Source organism: Sus scrofa, chromosome X (assembly GCF_054392235.1).
Source record: "Sus scrofa isolate SSC_HxYL_T2T_F1_AM1 chromosome X, Sscrofa_HxYL_maternal_Yorkshire_Landrace_v2.0, whole genome shotgun sequence".
NCBI lineage: Eukaryota > Metazoa > Chordata > Mammalia > Artiodactyla > Suidae > Sus > Sus scrofa.
The window spans coordinates 10,894,106-10,917,655 of NC_139401.1; the positions used below are offsets into that span (position 1 = coordinate 10,894,106).

General features: G+C 46.3%; 1 protein-coding gene across 23 annotated transcripts in view; it reads right to left on the bottom strand.

Annotated features, from left to right (window-relative positions):
* MID1 (midline 1) overlaps positions 1 to 23,550 on the bottom strand; it is a 668,331-nt gene that overhangs the window by 25,351 nt on the left and 619,430 nt on the right. For all 23 annotated transcript variants that reach the window (XM_085007319.1, XM_021080487.2, XM_085007321.1 and 20 more), the window contains 2 exons: positions 13,456 to 13,604; positions 6,003 to 6,130 (listed from right to left, as the gene is read on the bottom strand). In XM_085007319.1, the coding sequence (XP_084863445.1) occupies positions 6,003 to 6,130; positions 13,456 to 13,604 (277 nt within the window). The remainder of the gene's footprint in view (positions 1 to 6,002; positions 6,131 to 13,455; positions 13,605 to 23,550) is intronic.

A 23,550-nucleotide genomic window follows, 5' to 3' on the forward strand; every position in this document is an offset into this window, starting at 1 on the left:
AATGTCATAGTTTGCATCTGCTAACCCCACACTCCCCACCCATCCCACTCTCTCCGCCTCCCCCTTGGCAACCATAAGTCTGTTCTCCGTGTTTGAGAATCTGTTTCTGTTCTGTAGGTAAGTTCATTTGTGCCCTAATTTAGATTCCACGTGTAAGTGAGAGCGTATGGTATTTGTCTTTCTCTTTCTGACGGACTTCACTTAGTATGAGAATCTCGAGTTGCATCCATGTTGCTGCAAATGGCATGATTTCATTCTTTTTTATGGCTTAATAGTATTCCATTGTATATAGGTACTGCATCTTCTTAATTCTTTGATATCTCTTGATGGACATTTAGGTTGTTTCCATGGTCTGGGCTACTGTGTATAGTGCTGCTAGGAACATATGGCTGCATGTATCTTTTTGAATTGTAGCTTTGTCCAGATATATGCCCAGAAGCGGGATTGCTGGATGGTGCCCTTTCTTCTGTTATCTTCCATCATGGTCTATTGCAAGAGACTGGATATAGCTTCCTGTGCTTTATAGTAGAATCTCATTGCTTATCCTTTCTAAAGGGAGTAATTGGCATCTACGAATCCCAGACTCCCAGTTTATCCCACTCCCTCGCAAACAATACTCTCTCTCTCTTTTTTTTTGTCTTTTTGCCTTTTCTAGGGCCGCTCCCGCGGCATATGGAGGTTCCCAGGCTAGGGGTCGAATCGGAGCTGTAGCCACCGGCCTACGCCAGAGCCACAGCAACGCGGGATCCGAGCCGCGTCTGCGACCTACACCACAGCTCACGGCAATGCCAGGTCCTTAACCCACTGAGCAAGGCCAGGGATCGAACCCGCCACCTCATGGTTCCTAGTCGGATTCGTTAACCACTATGCCACGACGGGAACTCCCAAACAATACTCTCTTATTCATGAAAGAAAACATGTTAAACAAAAAGGAAACAAGGTGAGCTTTTGTAATTTCATCCCCACTGTGGGGAGGGCAAATGTTTTCAGTAAAGAGCTGCATGGTAAACTGTACAGGCCTGGTGGGTCATATGGTCTCTGTGGCAACTACGCAACGCTGCCTTTGTTCCATGAAAGCAGCCCATCTGTACTCAGATCGACAACTTGTACTCAGATCGTTCCAGGAGAATTTGATTTACAAAACAGGTCAGGACCAGATGTGGCATATGAGCCAAAGGCAGCCAACCTCTGAACTAGAAGACGCCACATATTTTTATATTCAGGCACCCAACTGGAAAAATACTGCTATTTGTTATCCCACAAGAAATCAGCCATATAATTGTGGGGAAATTTTCTTTCATTCGATGTTTTGGTGCCTTAAAAAGGTATTAGGGTAGTTCTAGTGTCGTCTCACTTTCCGCTTTATAGGTGATATTTCGAATTAAGAACGGGATGAACAATCAATCATATCTAAAAAGTACATTTTCTTCCCCAAGAAAAACAGGATTGCTTGGCATTTGATTAACCTGATTGCCGGGGAAGCCTGCTGTTTTATGTCTTGAACACTTTGTGGAGCAGAGCAGTCAAAACCCAACCAAAATGATGACTTTAAGATGACTTCTCCTGGAGTGAGTTCAAGAGCTGGTTTTATGAGAAGTGTCTGTGAGCAAGAAAAAGGCCTAGGCCGTGAGAGCTTTGCACTGGCAATCATATTTTAGAGCAGGGCTTGGCAAACTATGGCTATGGGCCCAATCTGGCCCACTGCCTGTTTTTGTAAATAAAGTTTTATTGGAACAGAGCCAGCCTCGTTCATTTACGTACTGTCTAGGACAGCTTTCGTGCAATGGCAGAGGTGAGCAGTTCTGACCGTAGGTCCTGCAAAGCCTAACCTATTTACCATCTGGCCCTTCACAGTCCACGTTTGCCGAGCCCTGGTTTAAAGATGTGATCCAGGCCTTGATGTCCATTCTGCTGTACACCAGCACCTGACTTCAAATGGAGAGAGTTCTCTGCGTCCTGCAGATGAGCAGCAAGGTCTGCTTACACTATCAGAGAAGTCTGTCCTGCTCTAGACTTGGGTCAGGATGCCTGAGTCCTCAACAAACCCAGAGAGGGAGGCAAGATCATGAAAATGGTAAAATGGAAAACGTTGATCGTGTTAGTATTCTTCACTTTGCCAACACAGAGATACATCCAGGCCAAGCATCGTACGAAGCAAGTAACTTTTATGTCTGCGGCGTTAAGTCCATTCGCCCAGCTTAGTCTCTGGGTCAGTGCGTTCCACAAACATCACTGGGCACCGACATGCGGCAGGCACTGAGTCAAGTTGTGCATTAAGACAGAGGGGCTCTACAGAGAATTTGGAATATTCCGGAATGTGACTTCATGCGGCTGCCTCCCGAAGTATGCACATGCAAGATTTAGTGCCATGTGCTGTGACGTGGATGAGTAAGTGACACACCATCAGGAGATGCTTCCACAGGGGGAGGCCCAGCTGCATCGTAAAACATGCTTCTTATTGTCTGTGTGGTCCTGTTAGTGAGGAATCACGCTGCACGGCTCAGTGGAGAACTATTTATTCTCCCGTCATCTAAAGAGTTCATGGAATTATTTCTCCATCCACCATCGTAGAAGGATGTTGTTCTTTCTGCGTTGCAATATGGGATTAAATACAAAGAAAACCATGTTTGAAATGGGCAGGTAGCTGGGAAACACATGGCAGGAGCTGCAATCAGGGAGGAAATGTCACCTCTTTGGTTATTAACCTGACGCACCATTTAGAAGCATGTCAGAAAGGGGGAAAAATGTGTTTTCACAGCCAGGCAGGCAAACCCTGTTTTGATTATAAACCCAATGGGTTTGTCCTGAAAAGTCAATATCCAATTTGCTGTAAATGAGAGCAAGAGCATGCTGCCAATTTCAATATGCATGGAATTGGTAGCACAACTGTTATTTGCTTGCCTCTCTGATAAACAGGACGCAAGAAATGGTGGGCTAATCCTCCAGAACACTTCGTTTCCTGCTTACAAATGTCTGATAAACTATTTGGACTTGGCAATATCAGCCAAGCATTGGATGTTATGGCCCAGGATTGATGTTATGTCTAGAAATGGTCCACATTTGTATCTGAAGTTGGTAGGGAAGCAGGCATTATAGCAGGTCTTCGGTTTGGCAGAAACAGCCGTCGGAATGATATATGGTGTACACGTTACTAGTTAGTGCCAACTAGTTGCACACCTGCCCCTGTCGCCAGTGCCGTGGCCGACGCACGCAGAGATGAGCATGGCTCTATGCTGTCGAAATGCTCGGAAACAATTCGTGGGAAACGGGGCATGACCTGGTGGCACCGATCTGGCCCACGAGACCCAAGGAGAAGTTTGCTAGATGGGTCTGCTGAGCAAGCTTTTTGTCTTCCGCGCAAAGACAAACTTGGTGGACAGAGCTTTTGGTTGTCACTTCCTCTCAGGCCTCTGAGTGGAGCGTGATGCCTGAAGGTGGACTAGGCGTAAGGTGATCACGTGTCAGTACAATGAAGTTGGCAGAGCAGAAAAGGAGCCTGGGGTCTGAAGGCACCCTTGAACCAGCCCTGGATGACACATCTCTGTTCTCCTGTTTCTGCGAGAGGAACGCTCTCTGATGCGTTTAGTCACTGCTAATGGGACGTTCTATTGTGGCAACCACACTCATTCCCAAAGGCAAGAAGAACAAAGATTTTTAATAGGATGCCGTCATGAAAAGGGGCTCAGCCTGAGAAAGTTTGCACCTGCGCTCATGCAGGAGCCACACGCTATGTGGGCCTCTTTACATTTCAATTACATTTCACTAACGTTAAATCCAAATAAAAAGCTCATTAGCCACACTTCGACATTTTCAATAGTCTCATATGGGAGTTCTCTTATAGCACAGCAGGTTAAGGATCTGGCATTGTCACCAGAGGGGCTTGGGCCACGGCTATGGCGTGGATTCGATCCCTGGCCCGGGAACTTCCGCCCGCGGCATGCATGGCCAAAACCAAACCAAAACAATGACACAAAACAGTCTCATGGGGCTAGCGGGGACCCCAACGGACTATGCAGATAGAAACTGTTTCTATGGTCATCGGAAGTTTCCTGGAATAGTGTTATATTAGGTCAATCTCAGAGTTAGAAGCTTTCTTCATATGTATTTGAGACCGAGTTTGGTTCCTTACTGTACGCGCCTTCGGAAGCGCCTTCTTCCTTCACAGGAGCGGTGGGGTTTGAAAGAATGACCACCTAAGACAAGAAGTTTGCGGGACCACTGGCCTCGCTCGCAAATGCAGAAAGGCTAAAAACAGCACCTTGGGCCGTGGCAAAGAAACAAATGACCCTCCGGGTACAAGGGTCCTTGAACACCCAACTCCTGGCTTTCCAGCCACAGGCTGTCAAACCAACGCCCTTCTCTTGTGAGGGACTTTGCCTTCCCCCACAAACAGGTGCACACACACACCGAGTAAGACCAGGGCTGCGCTAAGTTAGGGACGTGGTCTCGTGAAGGTGGCAACGTTGGAAGGTCTGGGCACAGCTGGCTTTATGGTACACATGGAGCTGTTCTGAACTCACAGGCACCAGTGGCTTTGGCTCACACAAATAAGGCCGTCTCAACAGTCCACACCCCATCAGCCAAAGTTGTGAGTTCTTGCCTTATCGGTTGACAGCAAAGAAAAATGTGGAAGCGTGGGTGGGATAAGGAGTAGCCTGAGGCTTTCCTTTATCAGGGCTGCTTTGGTTTTTTTTTTTTTTTCAGCTTGACACACCTGCCCTCCCCCCCCCAAAAAAATAAAAAGTAAAAATGCCTATCAGAAAGCATGGATTGAAACATGACATCAGGAATTCATATGTAATTTGGGGGACATACGCCACGGTGACCTTGGGCAAGGTGAAATTCAGTCTTTTACTAGAAAGAGGGGCGGTCTCTGGCATCTGTACAGACCTGAGCTAAATCCCAATTCTGCCTCTCCCTGGCTATCTGCCCTCCCGCAGGGCAGGACGGACGACCTTGGCTATTTGCACAATCAGGATTCTAATGCTTTACCGCAATTCGAGGTGGTGAAGCTTAAACAAGTACAAAGAGCCGGAGCAGGGTAGACACCAGCTGCCAAGTTGTTCTCTGCCAAGGCACAGTGAGAGGCATTTGCCTCGCTGACATGAAATGGAAAAGAGCCACACTGCCTCTCTTTGCTGCCCAAAAGGGCTATCACGCGTGGTACCCACACTCTGAGAGGGAGGAAAATGATGCCACATATATTTTCTTTTCTTTTTTCTTTTTTTTTGTCTTTTCTAGGGCTGCAGCCTCGGCACATGGAGGTGCCCAGGCTAGGGGTCAAATCAGAGCTGTAGCCCCCGGCCTACACCACAGCCCCAGCAACGCAGGGATCCGAGCTGAGTCTGCGACCTACACCACAGCTCACAGCAACGCCAGATCTTTAACCCACTGAGCGAGGCCAGGGATCGAACCCGCAACCTCATGGTTCCTAGTCGGATTTGTGAACCACTGAGCCATGACGGGAATTCCCACATATATTGTCGATGACCAAGATTGGCTTTAGTTTCCCTTGGATCCCATCTTATTTTATTTTGCTTTATTTGCTTTTTATGGCCGCACTCACAGCACATGGACGTTCCCAGGCTAGGGGCTGAATCAGAGCTGCAGCCGCCGGCCTACACCCCAGCCAGACCAACGCGGGATCTGAGCCATGTCTGTGACCTGCATGATAGCTCACAGCTATGCTGGATCATCCTTAACCCACTGAGCGAGGCCAGGCATCGAACCTGCGTCCTCATGGATAGTAGTTGGATTCGCCATCCGATGAGCCACAATGGGAACTCCTTCTCTCCGTCCCCAGTTTAGTCTTGGACTATGTGATTTTGCTTGGGGGGTTAAAAAAAAAAAAAAAAAAGGAATGCCAGAAACTGTTTACGGGAATATTAGCCTGCACTCCTAAATCAGAAGCCCACACCTCTGGTTTTAGGCAACTGATCTGGTGGCAAACTTTTGGTATCACCAAATGTACATGGTATTAAAGAAAACCCCAAAGACGATACCTGTTAGGTAATCCAGACATTCTAGCAACTTCTTCTCTCGGGAAAAATCTAAGGCAAAGGTGTCAAATGTGTCGTTGAGGTTGATTTCAGGAATGAGGACCTGGGATGATGCTGTTGCCATGGAGACCCTGCAATTTAAAGGAAGCAACTTTTGAGAACCGTCAGGCTGGCTTTCACCATCACTGCATAGGAATGGACAGGATAAAAGGTAAAACAAGTATCATGTCAAAAATGGTGCTGTTTTTACACGTGAGCCTTCAGAAGCATCTCGGAATGGCACAAGAGAGCAACAGTTGACTACAAGTTTCAAAAGAAAGCAGAGGAATTGGGGGAAAAGGGCAATGGCGTCCTCCCTTCCTTTTTACTATCGGAAAACAATTCCCTTCGGAGGTGAAAGAATATTCCTATTTCACGTTGCTGTGTTTTTAACAGCCTGGCCCCCTGCATATCTAACCCCAGTGAGGAGCTCATAGCTCCAGGCCTTTCTTCACACATCTGTCTGGGAAACTGTTTGTTCCTTTCAGACCCGACCCTGCTCCACTTCAAAGAGGCGTCTCCAAAATTTCAAGCTGCATAAAAGGCAAGGGGAAGATTAAAAAAGAATGTTTCCAGATATTGGATTAGTTTAATCAATTACTAGCCTCTCTCTAAAATAAACATTCAAAAAGGACTTTGTGTCTGGCTCATTTTCCCTCGCCTTTTGTTCCTGTGCTTGCACCATATTCCCAGCACATGCCATGGAAAATATTCATGAGCTTTCTCACAAATTCCGCCCAATGGACCTACCGTGTCGCCTCTTCACGAGGGCTGCTGGTCAGACCTCTCATTTATAATCTAAGACGCAAGCTACTGATAGGTATTCATCTCCTGCAATGGACCCTTCAAGTTGATTTGGCAAGTTATTATTAATAGCAGAACATTTTGACTAATTAAAAAAAAAATGCAAGAGTTCTTTTAAGAACAAGAAAATTATGGCACGACATAAACCACTTCTGAGCACGTCCAACTATGCTAGACTTGTAAGGTTGATGATTTTGGTGTTCCAGGAAGTTGATAAACATTACCAAGGACCTACTATGTGCAGGGCTACTGTGTAGGGCGCTGGGGATTTTTGAGCAAAGAAACAACATTTAAATGATTTAGCCATTACCTAGCTACTTATTTTCTAATTAACGGCCTTGACGCTCCTTTATACAAGGCCACAAAGCTAGGTGGCAGCAACCAGGAGGAGAATTCTAGGTCTGTACACGTCCATTTCATCTAGAAACATTTCAACCTGGTTACCCTAAGAGATATGCCTCCTATTGCATCTTCTAATGGCTCTTAAAGTTTTGGATTTTATAAAGATAATATACCTTGGCTATAAAAATTACATCTGTGGCAATAACTACACAGTGGAATAGTATTCAGCCATAAAAAGGAATGAAATACTGATAGATGCTACAACATGGACGAACTTTAGTCTAGGTATTATGCTAAGTGAAAGAACCTAGATACAAAAGGCCACGTATTGTATGACACGTGTATGGAATGTCTAGAACAGGAAAATCCATCAAGACAGACAGCAGATGTGTGGTTGCTAGGGGCTGGGGGGAAGGGACAATGGGGAGTGACTGCATAATGGGTATGGGGTTTTCTTTTCAGGTGATGAAAATATTTTGGAACTTGATAAGGACAGGATTTATACAACAAAGTGAATGTACAAAATGCCAGGGAATTGGTCACTTTACAAGGGTTAATTTCATGTTATGCAAATTTCACCTTGAAAAAAAAGTTACCCCTGCGAAATGTTCAAAATCCTTGGAAATAAATTTTCCATCATTGTATTTCGGGTGCATATTTAATGCTACATAGGAAGGGAAGTAGAGACGATAACCAACAATGTAATGATTGTGGAGTTCCCGTTGTGGCTCAGCCAGTTAAGAACCCAACAGTGTCCCCGGGGATGCAGGTTTGATCCCTGGCCTCACTCAGTTGCATTGCTGTGGCTGTGGCAAAGGCCTCAGCTGCAGCTCTGATGTGACCCCGAGCCTGGGAACTTCCATGCCACAGGTGCAGCGATAAAAAGAAAAAAGAAGAAAAATATAATAATTGAAATGATCCTGGGATCCATACAAGAAAGTTTGAAGAGTCATAACCTCTGAAAAGTTTCAAGTGTTTGAATGAAGGTGGAAAATCTAAATTCATTACCTGACCCTTTCACCAAGAAATGGTACATAGCACAGTTGTATGATTTTAATTGGCTCAATAGTGCACCCAAGGGAAGTAGACTAATTATTATGACAAACAAGTGCTAATTCAGACTGACTGATGGATAAAAGGATGGTTGCTAGGCAATTTCCACAGGTGATCAAACTGTACTTTAAAAATGCTTTCCTTATGACCTATAGGCACAAAAACGCCTTCAAACTCAAGAGAGATCTTAGGACTATGCAACAAATATTTATTAAGCCCTTCAAATATTAAGTCATTTTCTGAAGAGCCCCAAACACTTGCATCAATGCAGGAAAGTTCAAAGAAATGCTACGGTGCCATCTGAATGCCTCAAATAAAAATTTCAAAGTGCAACCCCAGTTATTTCTGTCTCATGACGTTGAGCAGGGAGCACTGCACCAAGCTATTGTGAAACAAGCAGCAAACTTTCTACTGCATTTCTCTGCTGTTTCCACGTGGCACAGATCTGGTGCTCACCAGGGTTGAGGCTCTCGAATGTGCTGAACAGATAATCTTGAGTTAGTATTTCCTCTGTCCAGTGGCACAAGCTTCTGTTCGGATTTCATTTGCAAGTTTCTCCCGGGTCTCTGGTCCCCAAAGAATTAACTAAAGTATGCTTTAGTCAAGGGACACTGCTGACAATGGCTGCCATCTTGGTGCCATCTTACTAAAGTATGCTTTAGTCAAGGGACACTGCTGACAATGGCTTGCCAACTTTCTGGAGTGGGAACGGAAAGGGTAAAAGTTTCTAAGCCTGGGAGGCAAAGACTGACAACAAGACTCTTTGGAAATTACTCAGCTTTTAACACCTAACTTTTTTTTTTTTTGATGGAAGGAACGATATTTATCTTTGGCTACAACTTCAAATTCTTCATCAGAATGACAGGCGTGCGGCGAGCTGCCAAATTCAACATTTCAGGCTATGTTTTTGTTCCCCAAATCCTTGTTGCCCATCTTCTGGCCTTTCCGATAAATTGCCCCAATCCAACTGGGACCTCAGTATTTGCCACTTTCTTAATTCTGTGCTTTTATAGTCATGTCTGTGTGTCTGTGCCTGTGTGTGGGGGGGGAACATGTGTGCGCATGATTGTGGGTGGGTGTGTGACAAACTCGCAACGTACTGGAGCAAAAAAAGGCATTGTGTCCTATCTTGATGATTAGTCGGTTAGGCTGCATGTTACATCCTGTTTTTATTTGGACTTTGATGTTCCTAATCTCCACGTCACCCAGTTGCTAGCAGCCACATGGGGCCAGTTTTCTAGAAGGAAGACCTGTCCAGAGCTACCGTATTTACGTCTCTGCCCCAACAGTCAACACCAGGGGAAGGTGCTCTATCCTTCCCACTTAATATTCCTCCCATGCCCGACCCCTGACAATGACACTTAAAGGGGTCTCTCTCGAACAGGCGGGCTATGGCGTGCATCACCATGGTAAAATCCCATGACATCTCATAGTAACAAAATATGGTTGACTTTGGTCAGATCAGGATGTCCCAAATGCATCTGATTCTGGAACCTTGTTTTAACACCACCTTACATCCTGTAGAACACATTTCAAAAACTACTCATCAGATGCATTCTAAATCTTAGAACCAAAGTGATATCTTTCTGGTTGACAACTGGAGTTCTTAGCTTTGTATTCTGGCGAGGTCTGTTGGATCCCTGAATTGCCCATGGCAGTGAGTCCTTCCTAGGAGCTCTGAATAATGGTACTGTTCAGAGGGAATTTTCTTTTCACCATCCTCTTGATACAGGTAATTTGCTGTTAAAAGTGATCTTTAGAGTTTCTGTTGTGGCTCAGTGGTAACGAACCCAACTCCTATCCCTGAGGACATGGGTTTGATCCCTGGCCTCGCTCCATGGGTTAAAGATTTGGCATTGCTGTCAGCTGTGGTGTAGGCCAGCAGCTGTAGCTCTGATTCGACCCCTAGCCTGGGACCCTCCATATGCTGTGGGCGCGGCCCTAAAAAAGACACCAAAAAGTGATTTTTTCTATTACATTTCTCATAGGCCAACTTTCCTATGCTTGGATTGAGTGAAGACTTTTGCCCATTTAATGTAATTTTATAAAAGTGTACATACAATCACACGGAGAACTATATATTAGCATGACTTGAGAATATAGTACATTACGCAATCCATTTGCATCCATTTCGTGAGTTGGAAGAAAGGAAATTAGCATTTGTTCCATGTTCACCTTGTGAAAGGAACTCAGCTGGTATTTTTGCTACATTATTTCATCTTATCCCGACTTGTTCACAGTCATTCACATCAGGCAGTTTGCTATGTTCTGGGGCCATCACGGTGAAAACAAGATGGCTGGGGTGCTGCCCGCTAGGAGCACATAAGCAAATTTAGACGCACAAGTGTTAGCGAGCAGCCGCAACGATATCCATAATTACTACTGAGCAGTTAGCACAGAGCCAGACGCTTGATTCCAAAGCATATGCATCTCCTACAATGTAAAGCTGGAGGCTCCGTTTCTGAACTGAACAACTTTTTTGTGGTCTGATTCAGCTTGTAGGTGAACACATCCATATTAAGTGATTTAACGATGCAGAAAAATCACATCCAACTCTCAGGTGAAGAAGGCCTGCAGGATGATAAGTTTGTTCTGGGCATTCCCCCCCTTGAAGAGGAGAATGAAGATGCTTTAGAAATACACAGGCACCAAAGCCCCTGGCAGACACAACAGGACACAGAACTAGGAAGTCATGTTCTAGAGAGTGGTGTTAAGTCATATGAAAACGTAAATCCAACCGACATTATGGAGCATCCATAACACTTAGGGCCTCTTCATAGCAATCAGCAGTAATGTTATCACAACTACCAAGAGAGGTAGCTGTTATGCGCCCAGGTTTCTAAGCAGAAAATAGCTCTTGAATAAACCCAAAGAATTGCAATTAAAAAGGGACGGTGCTGGGATTTGAACCCAGGTTTCCCAACTCCTAGTCCAAGTCCAGTGAGCTTTTGCTAAATTTTGGGTGCTGGAAAGGGAAAAGGGCTCAGAAACTGATCAAGAGGACTGACACACAGAGACAGAAAGAGAGGGGAGTCAGAAATGGGGAGGGGCAGCAAGGATTCCTAGCAAATTTGTGCAGGCACCACATATTCAACCTTGGTGAAAGCATAGACTTCCCACAAGGAGTAGAGGCCAACTTCCTTCTGCCTGGATTTAGGTGAAGAGTTTTGCTTCTTTAACCTCATTTTAGAAGAGGGCACACACCATCCCACCAAGAACTATACACCAGCGAGGCTTGAAATATAGTATATATGGTACGGTTCATTTACACAAAGAGAAATCGGTCATGTTTCTGTTCTTGATGCAGTGGGCTTGCGAGACAAAGAGCTAACTGGGTCCATGTATGACCTGTCGGGTCTGAGGGGATCACATGCGGGCATCCGTGCGCGTGTGTGATACTTCAAACGCAGGTCTTCTTCCAGAACATTCTATCTGAACCATCACGGGGCCCCATGCTCTCCCCTGCTAGGTGAGAATTTATTCATGTTAGACTTGATTTGAGTTTTTAGGGACTGCTGAGAAATGCAGCTCATACCAGCCATCTCATCTGGACAGCCCACAGTTTATAGCTGGAAACAAGTACTGCTGGATCCCAGTTGGAAACCATGACGTAAGTATAAACGCTGTCTAGTAGGGTGTCCTGGGTATGCTCGAGTATTAGTGCTGTTTGCCGTTGTTAACGTTACCATGCAGATTTCAGGCAACTGGAAACAGTCCAGACGAGAGCAGCGAAGACGATTAAACATGTGGAACCTCGGGGTTATGAGGAAAGACGCGGGCTGCTCTTGCAAGAGGGATGAGATCGTTGTAAGGAATATAAAAGGGACGATAACCAGCTGTGATCCACCCCACGTGCACTGGAAGAGCGCTGCATCTAACCAGCCACACAGGACATTTTCGCAAATATAAGAAATAACACAGAGAAGCTGGTTGGCGCCTCGACCGGAGGTGTAAAACGACCGTACCCTCCTCCCCTTGGAGGGATGGTGCCAAGGGAACTATGGCTGCCTATCGTCTATGTGATGTTTGGAGGGTCGGTCCTGTGTGTGACACAAGCCAGCACTCAAGAAGCCTGAGTTTCCTTTCTCCTTCCTTGAAGGAAGTCAACTCCTAAGACATGAGTGGGCCAAGCATAGCCCGAGGGCCAGATCTGTCCTACCCTTATTTTTTGCACACGGTCTTACTGGAACATACCCTTTGGCCCATTCCTTTCGTATTATCTAGGCCAGGCTGCTGGAAACCTAGAGTGGCTGAGTCGAGTAGTTGTGACGGGGACTTTAGAGCCTATAAAGCTGCAAAAAAGTACCCTCTGGTCCTTGACGGGAAAGGTTTGCAGACCCCTGCTCTAGGGTAAAGCATGAAGGAGCCGTCTGGGGTCTTGCAGTGCTAGGATTCTATGACAGTTCTGGCTAAGGGTCCATAACGCAAAGGAATGAAAAGTCAAGGCCACTGGCCTGGGCTGGAGATGTCACTTAGGGGGCATCAGGGGCTCTTCTTGGGTTCCACAAGAACTGCTATAGATGCGTCAGTGAAGGCGAGGCATTTTACACCAGTCAAGTACACGGATTCAAGGACCACTGACCCCCACCAGTTTCACGGCTAAGCTACTCATGCCAATAATGTCAGCTTTATATTCCCTGTCCTGGAATAAAGAATATTTTAAAAGAAGGGGGTATCAAGTTGACAGGTGGGTCCTTTCTTTCTCTCTCACATGAGGCAGCCTTGACCTTTCAAAACTTCTCAACCGAATAAATCAGGCCTAACAGAGAACAGCACCTGGGTGACTTTTTAAATTAGATAAGCCCAGAGCTGGCAGAAAAGATTTACTTTTATCTTCTGGTCTTCATTTTGATTCTTTGTCATCAAGCGTGCGATAAGATCGGGTCTGAGAGTCACAGCAAAGGCTGTTTTGTGCCATCCTAAGCTTTCTCCCCGACCCCCACCCCCACCCCCACCCCCCAAAAGCAGGCTGATTTTATTCGAACTAGCGGACTCTTGTTGCAAAGGCCTTGAACTCTGGGCTGATAGTGAAAAGGCTTTGACGTGTCAAAGGGAAGCATCTTTAGCTGGGACAAAGCAACTCCAAGCCTCTATTCTCTCTGGTACTCAGCCTTGAAAATGCAAACAAAAGCAAGGCAAGGTGAGGCCAGCCAATCACGCCCAGGACCCCGGAGCCCAGCCCAGCCGCAGAGACCGTCCCAGCAGCCCCTGCACTCACCTCTCCGTGATGTTCTTGGCGGTCTGGAGGAAACGCGCGTGATCATTCTCCTTCAGAGAGTGTTCCGCTTGGGAGATGAGTGATGCCGACCGCTCAATGCACTGCTTGCAGTTTGCAATCTGCTGAGCCAGTTTGCGAAGCCTCATCACCTTGAACAAAAGAGGCAGGGAGGTGGTTATGCGGGTGGTCGGGCTGGACCCTCCTGGTGTGCGCATGCATTCTGTTGGAGGCGAGGGTCGCCCCGCAGGCCAAGGTCAAAAATTCGGCAGGGAAGGAGAAACCCTGAATTGCGAACCGCCTCCCCGTGGATGGGGAATAAAAGGGTGTTGCCCCGCGTGAGCGACACAGGGGCACCTCTGACCTCAACTGAGCCACACCACTACTGCAAGATTACAGGGAACCTTGGAACTTTCTCGATCTCAGCTTCTCAGGGGGCCCCTCACGAAAACAAACCATCTCTAGAGGTGCAAACGTGCGGCTTAGGTCAAAACCATTTTCTCAAAAGTTCTCTGCAATCCGTGTCATGTAAAAACACGGGGTACTACCATTTCCCACACTATCGAAAACTCATGTGTTAAATGAACAGAAAGGAGCAGTTTTTCCATTGATTAATATTTTTCCTGTTGAGCAGACGAGAGAAAGCCAAAAAAAGCACAGCTGGCCCATTTCCCCTCCCTGGGAACGTCATTTCCAGGCACTTGGTGCTTACTTGATAACTAAGAACTATTTTGATAAGCATTTCCCAGTCGGCGGAAACATGCACGTTTGGTTTCAAACCTCCCTTGCAACTGCTGATTCCGTCCTGCTTGAAAACGACCCTTACACGTAGGGAGGGACCATGACACCTCTGGGGCAGGTCCAAGTCAGTCCCCAGCAAGCCACGTGACCGCGCACGCTCTGGTGTCTGCAACACACTCTGGTGTCTGGTGGGCTGAAGCCCTCTGGCCCGGTGCCAAGGTACAATGAGCCCGATCGTTGGAACTGCCCTGCGCCTGGTGTCCCGTCCCCTCCCCCGCGCCCCTCCCCACCATCCACTCAGTCCTGGGACAGGTCTTGGCCGGCCAGATGATCATTCCAGAATGGAAAACAGCCCTGGGTGAAAGGCTAGGGAGGAGGCTAGTTAATCTGTCTCACAGGCGAGGCCAGCTCGGGCTCCCTCCAGAATTCCTGCAAGCTCCAAGAGATTCCTTCTTTCTCCAAGTCATCATTTTCATGCTCATGGAAGCAAAGGAAGGAAGGAGATGTCAGAACGGGGGGCCTCTCAGGAACATCCCCTTCCAGGGCTCCAGCAAACAAAGGAAATGAAAGCTGAAGGGAGAGGCGGCAGCCCCGAGATTGCGGGCAAGGGTGAGAAAAATTCCTGAACGCAAAGGGTTGGAGAATGAAGTGTCAAAACCCTGGGGCAAAGAGTATGTTATCTTAAGCCCGGTCAAAGATCTACCTCACCGCATACAATTAGAGCGAGCAGCGCAGCAGTTTGACTGTGTTCACCAGTTGAATAAAAGCACACTTAACTTTTACACCAAATAGAGTTGAGCTTCTGACATCACTGTAGCCAGAGGTGAAGCTAAGAAAGGCAGAGAGTTCAACTGAAGGTCTGAGAACACCTCCCTAAGAAATGGTCAGAGGAAGGACTATGTAATCACCCCGAGATAAAGAATGCTTTAAATTCCATGGCAGAATTGAAGATATTTCATCCAATGCTGACTCCCAAAAATAAGGTCTGAATATTCCTTTCGAATAATTTTTTTTTTTTTGTCTTTTTCTAGGGCCGTTCCCATGGCATATGGAGGTTCCCAGGCTAGGGGTCTAATTGGAGCTGTAGCTGCCGGCCTACACCCCAGCCACAGCCACGCGGGATCCGAGCCTTGTCTGCAAACTACACCAAAGTTCACGGCAACACCGGATCCTTAACCCACTGAGCAAGGGCAGGGATCGAACCCACAACCTCATGGTTCCTAGTCGGATTCGTTAACCACTGCGCCATGGCAGGAACTTCATCCTTTTGAATAATTTCATGTCCTTTCGGTATGCCTTGTAGCAACCACGCAGATAACAAATGGAACAATGCTTGAATTCCATTTTCTTCTTTATTTTCTCTTATCATACTCCCGGAAATTTAAAATGATTTAAGAGGAAAAGGAAAAAAAAAAAAAAAAAGCCCTAAATCATGCCTAAATTGAAGCAAGCCAAAGTGAGACCCTTTTTTGAAAACTGAGGAATGTTTTACAGAAAACAATTGTTGGCATCATTTTCATTTTAGTTTAGTGCACAATTCCATCTGATCTACCAGATTGGGGCTTTTCAAACCTGGTGTGCTCAAGGATCAGCTGAGGATTTTTTTTTTTCCCACTGTACAGCAAGGGGATCAAGTTATCCTTACTGTATACGTCACATTTTTCTTCCCCACCCTTTGTTCTGTTGCAACATGAGTATCTAGACATAGTTCTCAATGCTACTCAGCAGGATCTCCTTGTAAATCTATTCTAAATTGTGTCTGATAACCCCAAGCTCCCAATCCCTCCCACTCCCTCCCTCTCCCATCAGGCAGCCACAAGTCTATTTTCCACGTCCATGATTTTCTTTTCTGATTTTTCTTAAAGAATAACTGTAGGAATTCCCGTTGTGGCTCAGTGGTTAACAAACCCGACTAGGATCCAGGAGGACGCAGGTTCGATCCCTGGCCTCGCTCAGTGGGTTAAGGATCCAGCGTTGCCCTGAGCGGTGGCGTAGGTCACAGGCAAGGCTCAGATCTGGTGTTGCTGTGGCTGTGGTGTAGGCCGGCAGTTACAGCTCTGATTCTACCCCTGACCTGGGAACTTCCATACACCACGGGTGCAGCCCTTAAAAAAAAAAAAAAAAAAAAAAAAAGACAAAAGACAAAAAAAGAAAAAAGAAAAACTGCAGCTGTTTGGGCCCACATCCCACTGCCCTAGGTGAGGAGTTGTAATTGGCAGGGCAGCAGGAATCTGCATTTTCACAAGCGATGAAGGTTTTCTGATCTGGAGGTGAGGAATCACCAGTATGGACAGGACGAGCATTTAAAAAAACCAAATGAAAGAGGAGATGAGAAAACAAAGTAGCAGAATATGCTCCTGGCAGAAAGGGCAAGTTAGGCTTTGTAAAACATTTCTCTCTCTCTGTGTGTGTGTGTGTGTGTGTGTGTGTGTGTGTGTGTGTGTGTGTGTCTGTGCTGGGTTTGATGTTACAACATATTTTTCACTGTGGGCTTTAGTGAAAAAAAAAAAGGAAGAAGAAAGAGAAAAAAAGAAAAAAGAAAAGAAAGAAAGAAAACAAAAAAGAAAAACACTGCTCTAAGTTCACAAACTATGGTCTGTGAACCATATCCGGCATGCTGCCTGTTTGTGTAAATAAAGTTTTATTGGCACACGGCCACTACGTGCATCTGTTTGTGAATCATCCATCTGAGGCTATCTTCACACTACAACACTGGGCGGCGGTGAGTTGTTACGGCAGAGACTGTAGGGCAAGACCTAAAATATTTATTTCTGGCCGTTTCCAGAAAAAGGTTGTTGACCTACATGATTCTGATCACATGGCCCTGATCTGAGTTCCACTCTGTGAAAAACTACCCCGCATGGCACCACACTTCAGAATCAGACATTTGCAGTTCCCGCTGGGACACAGTGGGTTAAGAATCCGATTGTGTCGGCATTGGCTATAAACTGCTGTGGAGGCACAGGTTCGATCCTTGGCCAGGGCCGTGGGTTAAAGGATCTGCCAGTGTGGCAGCCATGACTCGAATTCAATCCCTGGTCCAGAACATCCATATGCCACATTAAAAATTTATGGTGCGGCCATAAAAATAAAAAATAAAAAGAATCACTGTTTGGCAAAATACAAATTTCCTCATTGGAAAACACTTTTTAATACATTATTTAATTTTTTTCCAAGTTGGCACCGTTCTTCTTTTTTCCTTTGAAAAGTATGTCCAACCACACATTGTCATTTGTGGAATTTACTCCACCCTCTTCATAGAAATGCCCTATCTGTTGGAATCTCCTTTCACTGGGGACATGGGCCTATTTATATCAAGTTATTTGCTGTTTATTTTACCCTACAAATGCTTTTAAAAGTGGCCCTTTTATTTACAATGTACTTTATTTTTTTCTATTAATGATCTTTATTTTTTTCCATCATAGCTGGTTTACAGTGTTCTGTCAATTTTCTAGGGCAAGGTGATCCAGTCACACATACATATATACATTCTTAAAATGCACTTTAAATGCATATATATATATATGGTTCCCACCTCAAGGTTGTTAGGTCCAAACAAGTGATTCTCAATTAACACAAGTGTCTGAACTGACAATAAGGACTGTTCTCAGCATTTCTTTTTTTTTTTTTTTGTCTTTTTTTGTTGTTGTTGTTATTATTATTGTTGTTGTTGTTGTTGCTATTTCTTGGGCCGATCCCGCGGCATATGGAGGTTCCCAGGCTAGGGGTGGAATTGGAGCTGCAGCCACCGGCCTACGCCAGAGCCACAGCAACGCGGGATCTGAGCCGCGTCTGCAACCTACACCACAGCTCACGGCAACGCCGGATCGTTAACCCACTGAGCAAGGGCAGGGACCGAACCTGCAACCTCATGGTTCCTAGTCGGATTTGTTAACCACTGTGCCACGACGGGAACTCCTCAGCATTTCTTTAAAGCTATGCAGAAGCCGGTGGCTCAGTGGTTAATGAATCCGATTAGGAACCATGAGGTTGTGGGTTTGATCCCTGGCCTCCCTCAGTGGGTTAAGGATCTGGCATTGCCGTGAGCTGTGGTGTAGACTGCAGACACAGCTTGGATCTGGCGTTGCTGGGGCTGTGGTGTAGGCCGGCAGCTGTAGCTCCGATTCGACCCCTAGCCTGGGAACCTTCTTATGCCACGGGTGTGGCCCTAAAAAGACCAAGAAAAAAAAAAAGGCTATATAGAAGGCTATACACATAGTCCAGGGTAATAATCTGAAATTTTGGAGACTTAAAGTACATAAAAGCAAAGATAAGAAGGGACCTTTCGGAGTTCCTGTCGTGGCGCAGTGGTTAACGAATCCAACTAGGAACCATGAGGTTGCGGGTTCGATCCCTGCCCTTGCTCAGTGGGTTAACGATCCGGTGTTGCCGTGAGCTGTGGTGTAGGTTGCAGACGCGGCTCGGATCCCGCGTTGCTGTGGCTCTGGTGTAGGCCGGTGGCTACAGTTCCGATTCGACCCCTAGCCTGGGAATCTCCATATGCCGCGGGAGCGGCCCAAGACCAAGAAATAGCAAAAAGACCCCCCCCCCCAAAAAAAGGAAGGGACCTTTCTTCTCTTTAGCTGCAGCCTTCTACCGTAAATATAATTTGCTTAATCTGGAGTTTGCTCTCGGCTCAGCCTGGGTTGACATGAAATTTTTCCCCTACGACTGAAGAAATAAGACAATTCCTTCCAGAGGAGTCTCATAGCTTGAGACTCCTTAATCGGTCCAAATACAAAGGCTGTGGAGCCTTTTCTTTTCTTTTTTCTTCTCTCTCTCCCTTCCCTCCCTCTGTCCTTCCCTTCTTTCCGCCACCCCACGGCACGTGGAGTTCCGGGGCCAGGGATCAGATCCAAGCCCCAGTCGTGACCTGCGCTGGAGCTGTGGCGATGCCAGATCCTTTAACCCACTGTGCCGGGCTGGGGATCGAACCTCTGCCTTGGCGCTGCAGAGACACAGCTGATCCTGTTGTGCCCCTGCAGGAACTCCAAAAGCCATTTATTTCAAAGAAGGCGCCATGGTCTGAGAGCAGGAATTACAAGTATGTGCTAATATGTGACCACCTTGCCTGCTGGGCAACCTCTCCGCTTGGTGGACTTGCTGTCGCTTTGTTTCCACCAGGTCTAATGGCACTGTGATTGGCATCAGAGACAGATGGAGGCAAAGGCACAAGGTGGATGGAATATACTTTTGGGGTGTCCCTGATTCTGCCTCCAGCTGTTCTTCCTCCAGCTCCGCACTTCTAAGTGCTGGTCAGAGGGTCCCACCAGCCCTTCTCTGGATTCAGTGTCTTCCGACTGCCCCGGCATCACCCTGGGCACCCTCACAGGGCACCAAGTCCACACCTGTCCGCCCTGCCCGGCACCTCGGATTTCCAGCGCGTTGTCACCCAGGCTCTTTTTTCTTTAAAATGTATCTCTGACATCTTGTGCCCTGGCCAGGGACTTAGTCACGGTAAATTCTTGGGTTTGGGATCAACTAGTCCTCGGTCAGGTGCCAAAGTGGTAACTCAAAGGAAAGCTGAACCAGGCCCTCAGCTTTCCCAAGTAACACTCCTTCTGAGATCACGACCCGGAGCAAAGGTGCGCTTTTATTATTTTTTTGGCTGCACCCACAGCATGCAGAAGTTCCCGGGCCAGGGATCAAACCTGAGCCACAGCAGTGACCCAAGCTGCTGCAGTGACAATGCCAGATCGTCACGTAACCCACTGCGCCACAAGGGAACTTCCTGAACATGTTTTTCTGTGCTTAATTGCCATGCATACACCTTCTTTGGTAACCTATCTATTCAAATCTTTTCTCCATTTTGGCGGCAGGGTCATCTGTTTCCTTCATGAGTTTTTATTTTTTATTAATTTTTTATTTATTTTTTATTTATTTTTGTCTTTTAGGGCTGCACCCGAGGCATATGGAGGTTCCCAGGCTAGGGGTCCGATCAGAACTGCAGCCACAGCAACACGGGATCCAAGCTGCATCTGTGACCTACACCACAGCTCATGGAAACCCTGGATCCTTAACCCAACTGACCAAGGCCAGGGATTGAACCCGCACCCTCATGGATCCCAGTCAGGTTGGCTAACCGCTGAGCCACAACAGGAACTCCTATTTCCTTGATGAGTTTTGAGAATTTGTTATCTACTCTGGATATAAGCAATTTTATTAAAAAAATAACTCAAAATATTTTTTTCCTAATTTGTGGCTTGTCTTTACATTCTCTTAAGAGTGTCTTTTGAAAAGACGTTTTTATTGATTAAAAAAAATGTTTTTTTAAATGTCAGCTTTTATTTGCTACCCGGAGGCACACGGAGGCTTATGAAGTTCCCAGGGCAGGGATCAGATCCAGGCTGCCAGGGCTGGGGACTGAACCTGCGTCCCATCGCTCCAGAGATGCCACCTATTCTGTTGCGCCAGAGTGGGAACCCCGAGAAGTTTTAATTTGGGCTGAAATACAATGTAAAATCTTAAGCTTGTATATAATTCAACCCGAGGTCACCAAGATTTCCTCCCATCTTTTCTTTCTTCTAGAAGTTTTATACTTTTTATCTTCGACATTTAGGTATATATGGTCCATTACATTTAATTTTTGTACGTGGCGCAAAGTATGGCTCCATTTCATATTCTTATATCCCTCCCCTATGTGGAGGCCAGGAGGCGGCTTTCAAAGTTCCTTTCCAGCTGAGTTTTCTTTGCACTTTCAGTGTATACATTTTTCCCTCCAAAGCTTCTCATTTTTTGTTTTTACATCTATTTTTCCTGACGTCGCATCCTTCTTTTGTGGTTTCACAAGTTTTTGCTCTTAGACGACAGAAGTCATTCCTTCATTTATCTCTCCCAACAGCTTTTTACGATGTCCACATGAAATTCATCGCACCAGACGTGAGCAAAAGTCTGTCACTTTTGCTCGCTGTGTGTTGAGCAATTCAGGATTTCTTCATGTGCCTCGGAACTGGGATGTGAGCTCCAGCTTTAAAGGGAAGAAGTCATTTACCCTTTTTCTCTCTCCCTCAGCCACGTGGCTTCGTCTACAGTGTCTTACAGTCGCCTTCACCACATCCTTGGAAGTCCCGACTCAGGAATCTTGTGCTATGCCCGCATGTCTGAGGCTCCCATGTTGTGTGGGGATCAGAAACAGTGCAGAGCTAGGCTCTAACCCAATAACTGACTCCTCCAGACTCCCAGGCCTGAAGCGTGCTAAAAAATATTTCCCTAGCTAGAGGTGGGCAATAACCATCATTCAGTCTCTTTTCATGAATTGAGAAGCCATATACAGGTATTAACCACCAAGCTTGGTTTCACTCCCCCATACTTCTAGCCCCTGTAGCCCAACATCTCCAGAACCACTCGTCCATCGGCATCGAAGGGGTAGCTGCTTTGGTCTCTTCCAGACCAAGTCCCAGGCGCCTGCGTCTTAGCCACGATCATCACGCCTTTGTGGTTTTGGTCCATGTTCTGGCTCATGGAGATGTTTACCTGGTTTGGGCTGCAGCTATGTCTCTTTGCGTTTCTATTTTACTATGTTCCCTATCACCTACATGTCATCGGGGGAAACCGATGCATCACCCTGGCCGGAACTGGGGACACCCCTTTGCTACTTTGACCCATAGCGCATAAGGGGAACCCTCATGCTAAGAAGTTAAGTAGGGAGAGGAAGACATGCTGGCCAGGACGCTGGGGTGGAGAGTCACTGATGGCTGAGTAAGGGTCCCCAAAGATGCCCACATCGTAATTTCCAGGAATTGTAAAAACATGTTATCTTACCTGTCAAAAGGGACTTTGCTAATGTGATCAAGTTAAGCTTCTTAAAACAGGCAGATTATCCTGGATTTTCTGGGTGATCCCCATGTACTGATAAGGGCCCTTAGGAGAGAACCAGGAGAGTCTGTGCCAGAGAAAGAGAGCTGAAGGTGGAAGCAAAGGTCAGAGCAATGTGAGCAAGAAACCACAAGCCAAGGAATGGGAATGGCTTCTAAGAGCCGGAAAAGGGGAGTTCCCGTTGTGGCACAGCAGAAACAAATCCAACTAGGAACCATGAGGTTGCGGGTTCGATCCCTGCCCTTGCTCAGTGGGTTACAGATCCGGCGTTGCCGTGAGCTGTGGTGTAGGTCGCAGACGCAGCTCAGATCTGGCATTGCTGTGGCTCTGGCGTAGGCCGGCGGCTACAGCCCCGATTCAACCCCTCGCCTGGGAACCTCCATATGCCGTGGGTGCGGCCCTAGAAAAGACAAAAGACGAACAAACAAACAAAGCCAGAAAAGGCAAGAAATGGATGCTGCCCTGGAGCTACCAGCAAGAAACAGCTCTGCTGAAGTCTCGACGTTTAGCCCAGTTGAGACTGGTTTTAGACTTCTGACCTCCAGAAGCTCAGATAATAAATTTGTGTTGTTTTAAGCCACCAAACTTGTGGTAATTTGTTACAACAGCAATAAGACAGGAAATACGAGTATTGAGAGCTGATATCCGCACGCGACCTTGGAAAGGCAACAAATGACCTTCCGAATGCATATTAAGAATGAATTACAGCTGTTTGCAGGCTAACAGGTGTCTTATGCATCTGGAAGATGGCCAGTCTTAAGAGAAATACAATGTGGTGCATGATGACAGACGTGGAAAGCGATCCTGTGCAGAGTCTGGGCTGACACGCAGGATAATTGCCATGTGAAGAAGAGTAGCTATTCGACCCATCTGAGTCCATCCTTGGCCAGGGAATAATTTCGTATTAATTTGCTAACCCACTGGAACAAGAGCTTCCAGAACTATTTGATTTGCTTCGACTTCGACTGTTGTGCCCACCATCGCAATCTACATGCACACATATTTCTCGATCTATACGGACCGAGCAATTCCAAAGCATTACACAGCATTAGGAGTTCCTTTAAAGTTTTACAGAAAGCAGAGGAGAGCCCCTATGCTCACTGGTGTCATCTCTGTGGACAACTTCATACGTGCCACCTGGACGTAATTATGCACATCTCATTATAGTTATGAGCGATCGGAAGAGCAATGCACGCTGCATCGTGAACGTCGACTTCTGTTTTTAAGTATGTGCAAAATTGGCTGTTGCCAGTTGCAAAGAAGTGGGTAAAATAAAGTGGAGCCTAAGTGTGTCAATAAAAATATGACATTTAAAAAGAGAAAAAAAATGACAGATGTTCCAGTTACCAGCATTTCTGAATGAATCTGGAATAAAGAAGACGGTCCTAAGAATATAACAGAAACTTGTGAATTGCTTTTTAAACACAGTTTACTGGAAAGCCTGAAGAATTCTTAATACGCAAACATTAGAGAAGATGTACTTTTGGAGTTCCCGTCGTGGCACAGTGGTTAACGAATCCGACTAGGAACCATGAGGTTGCA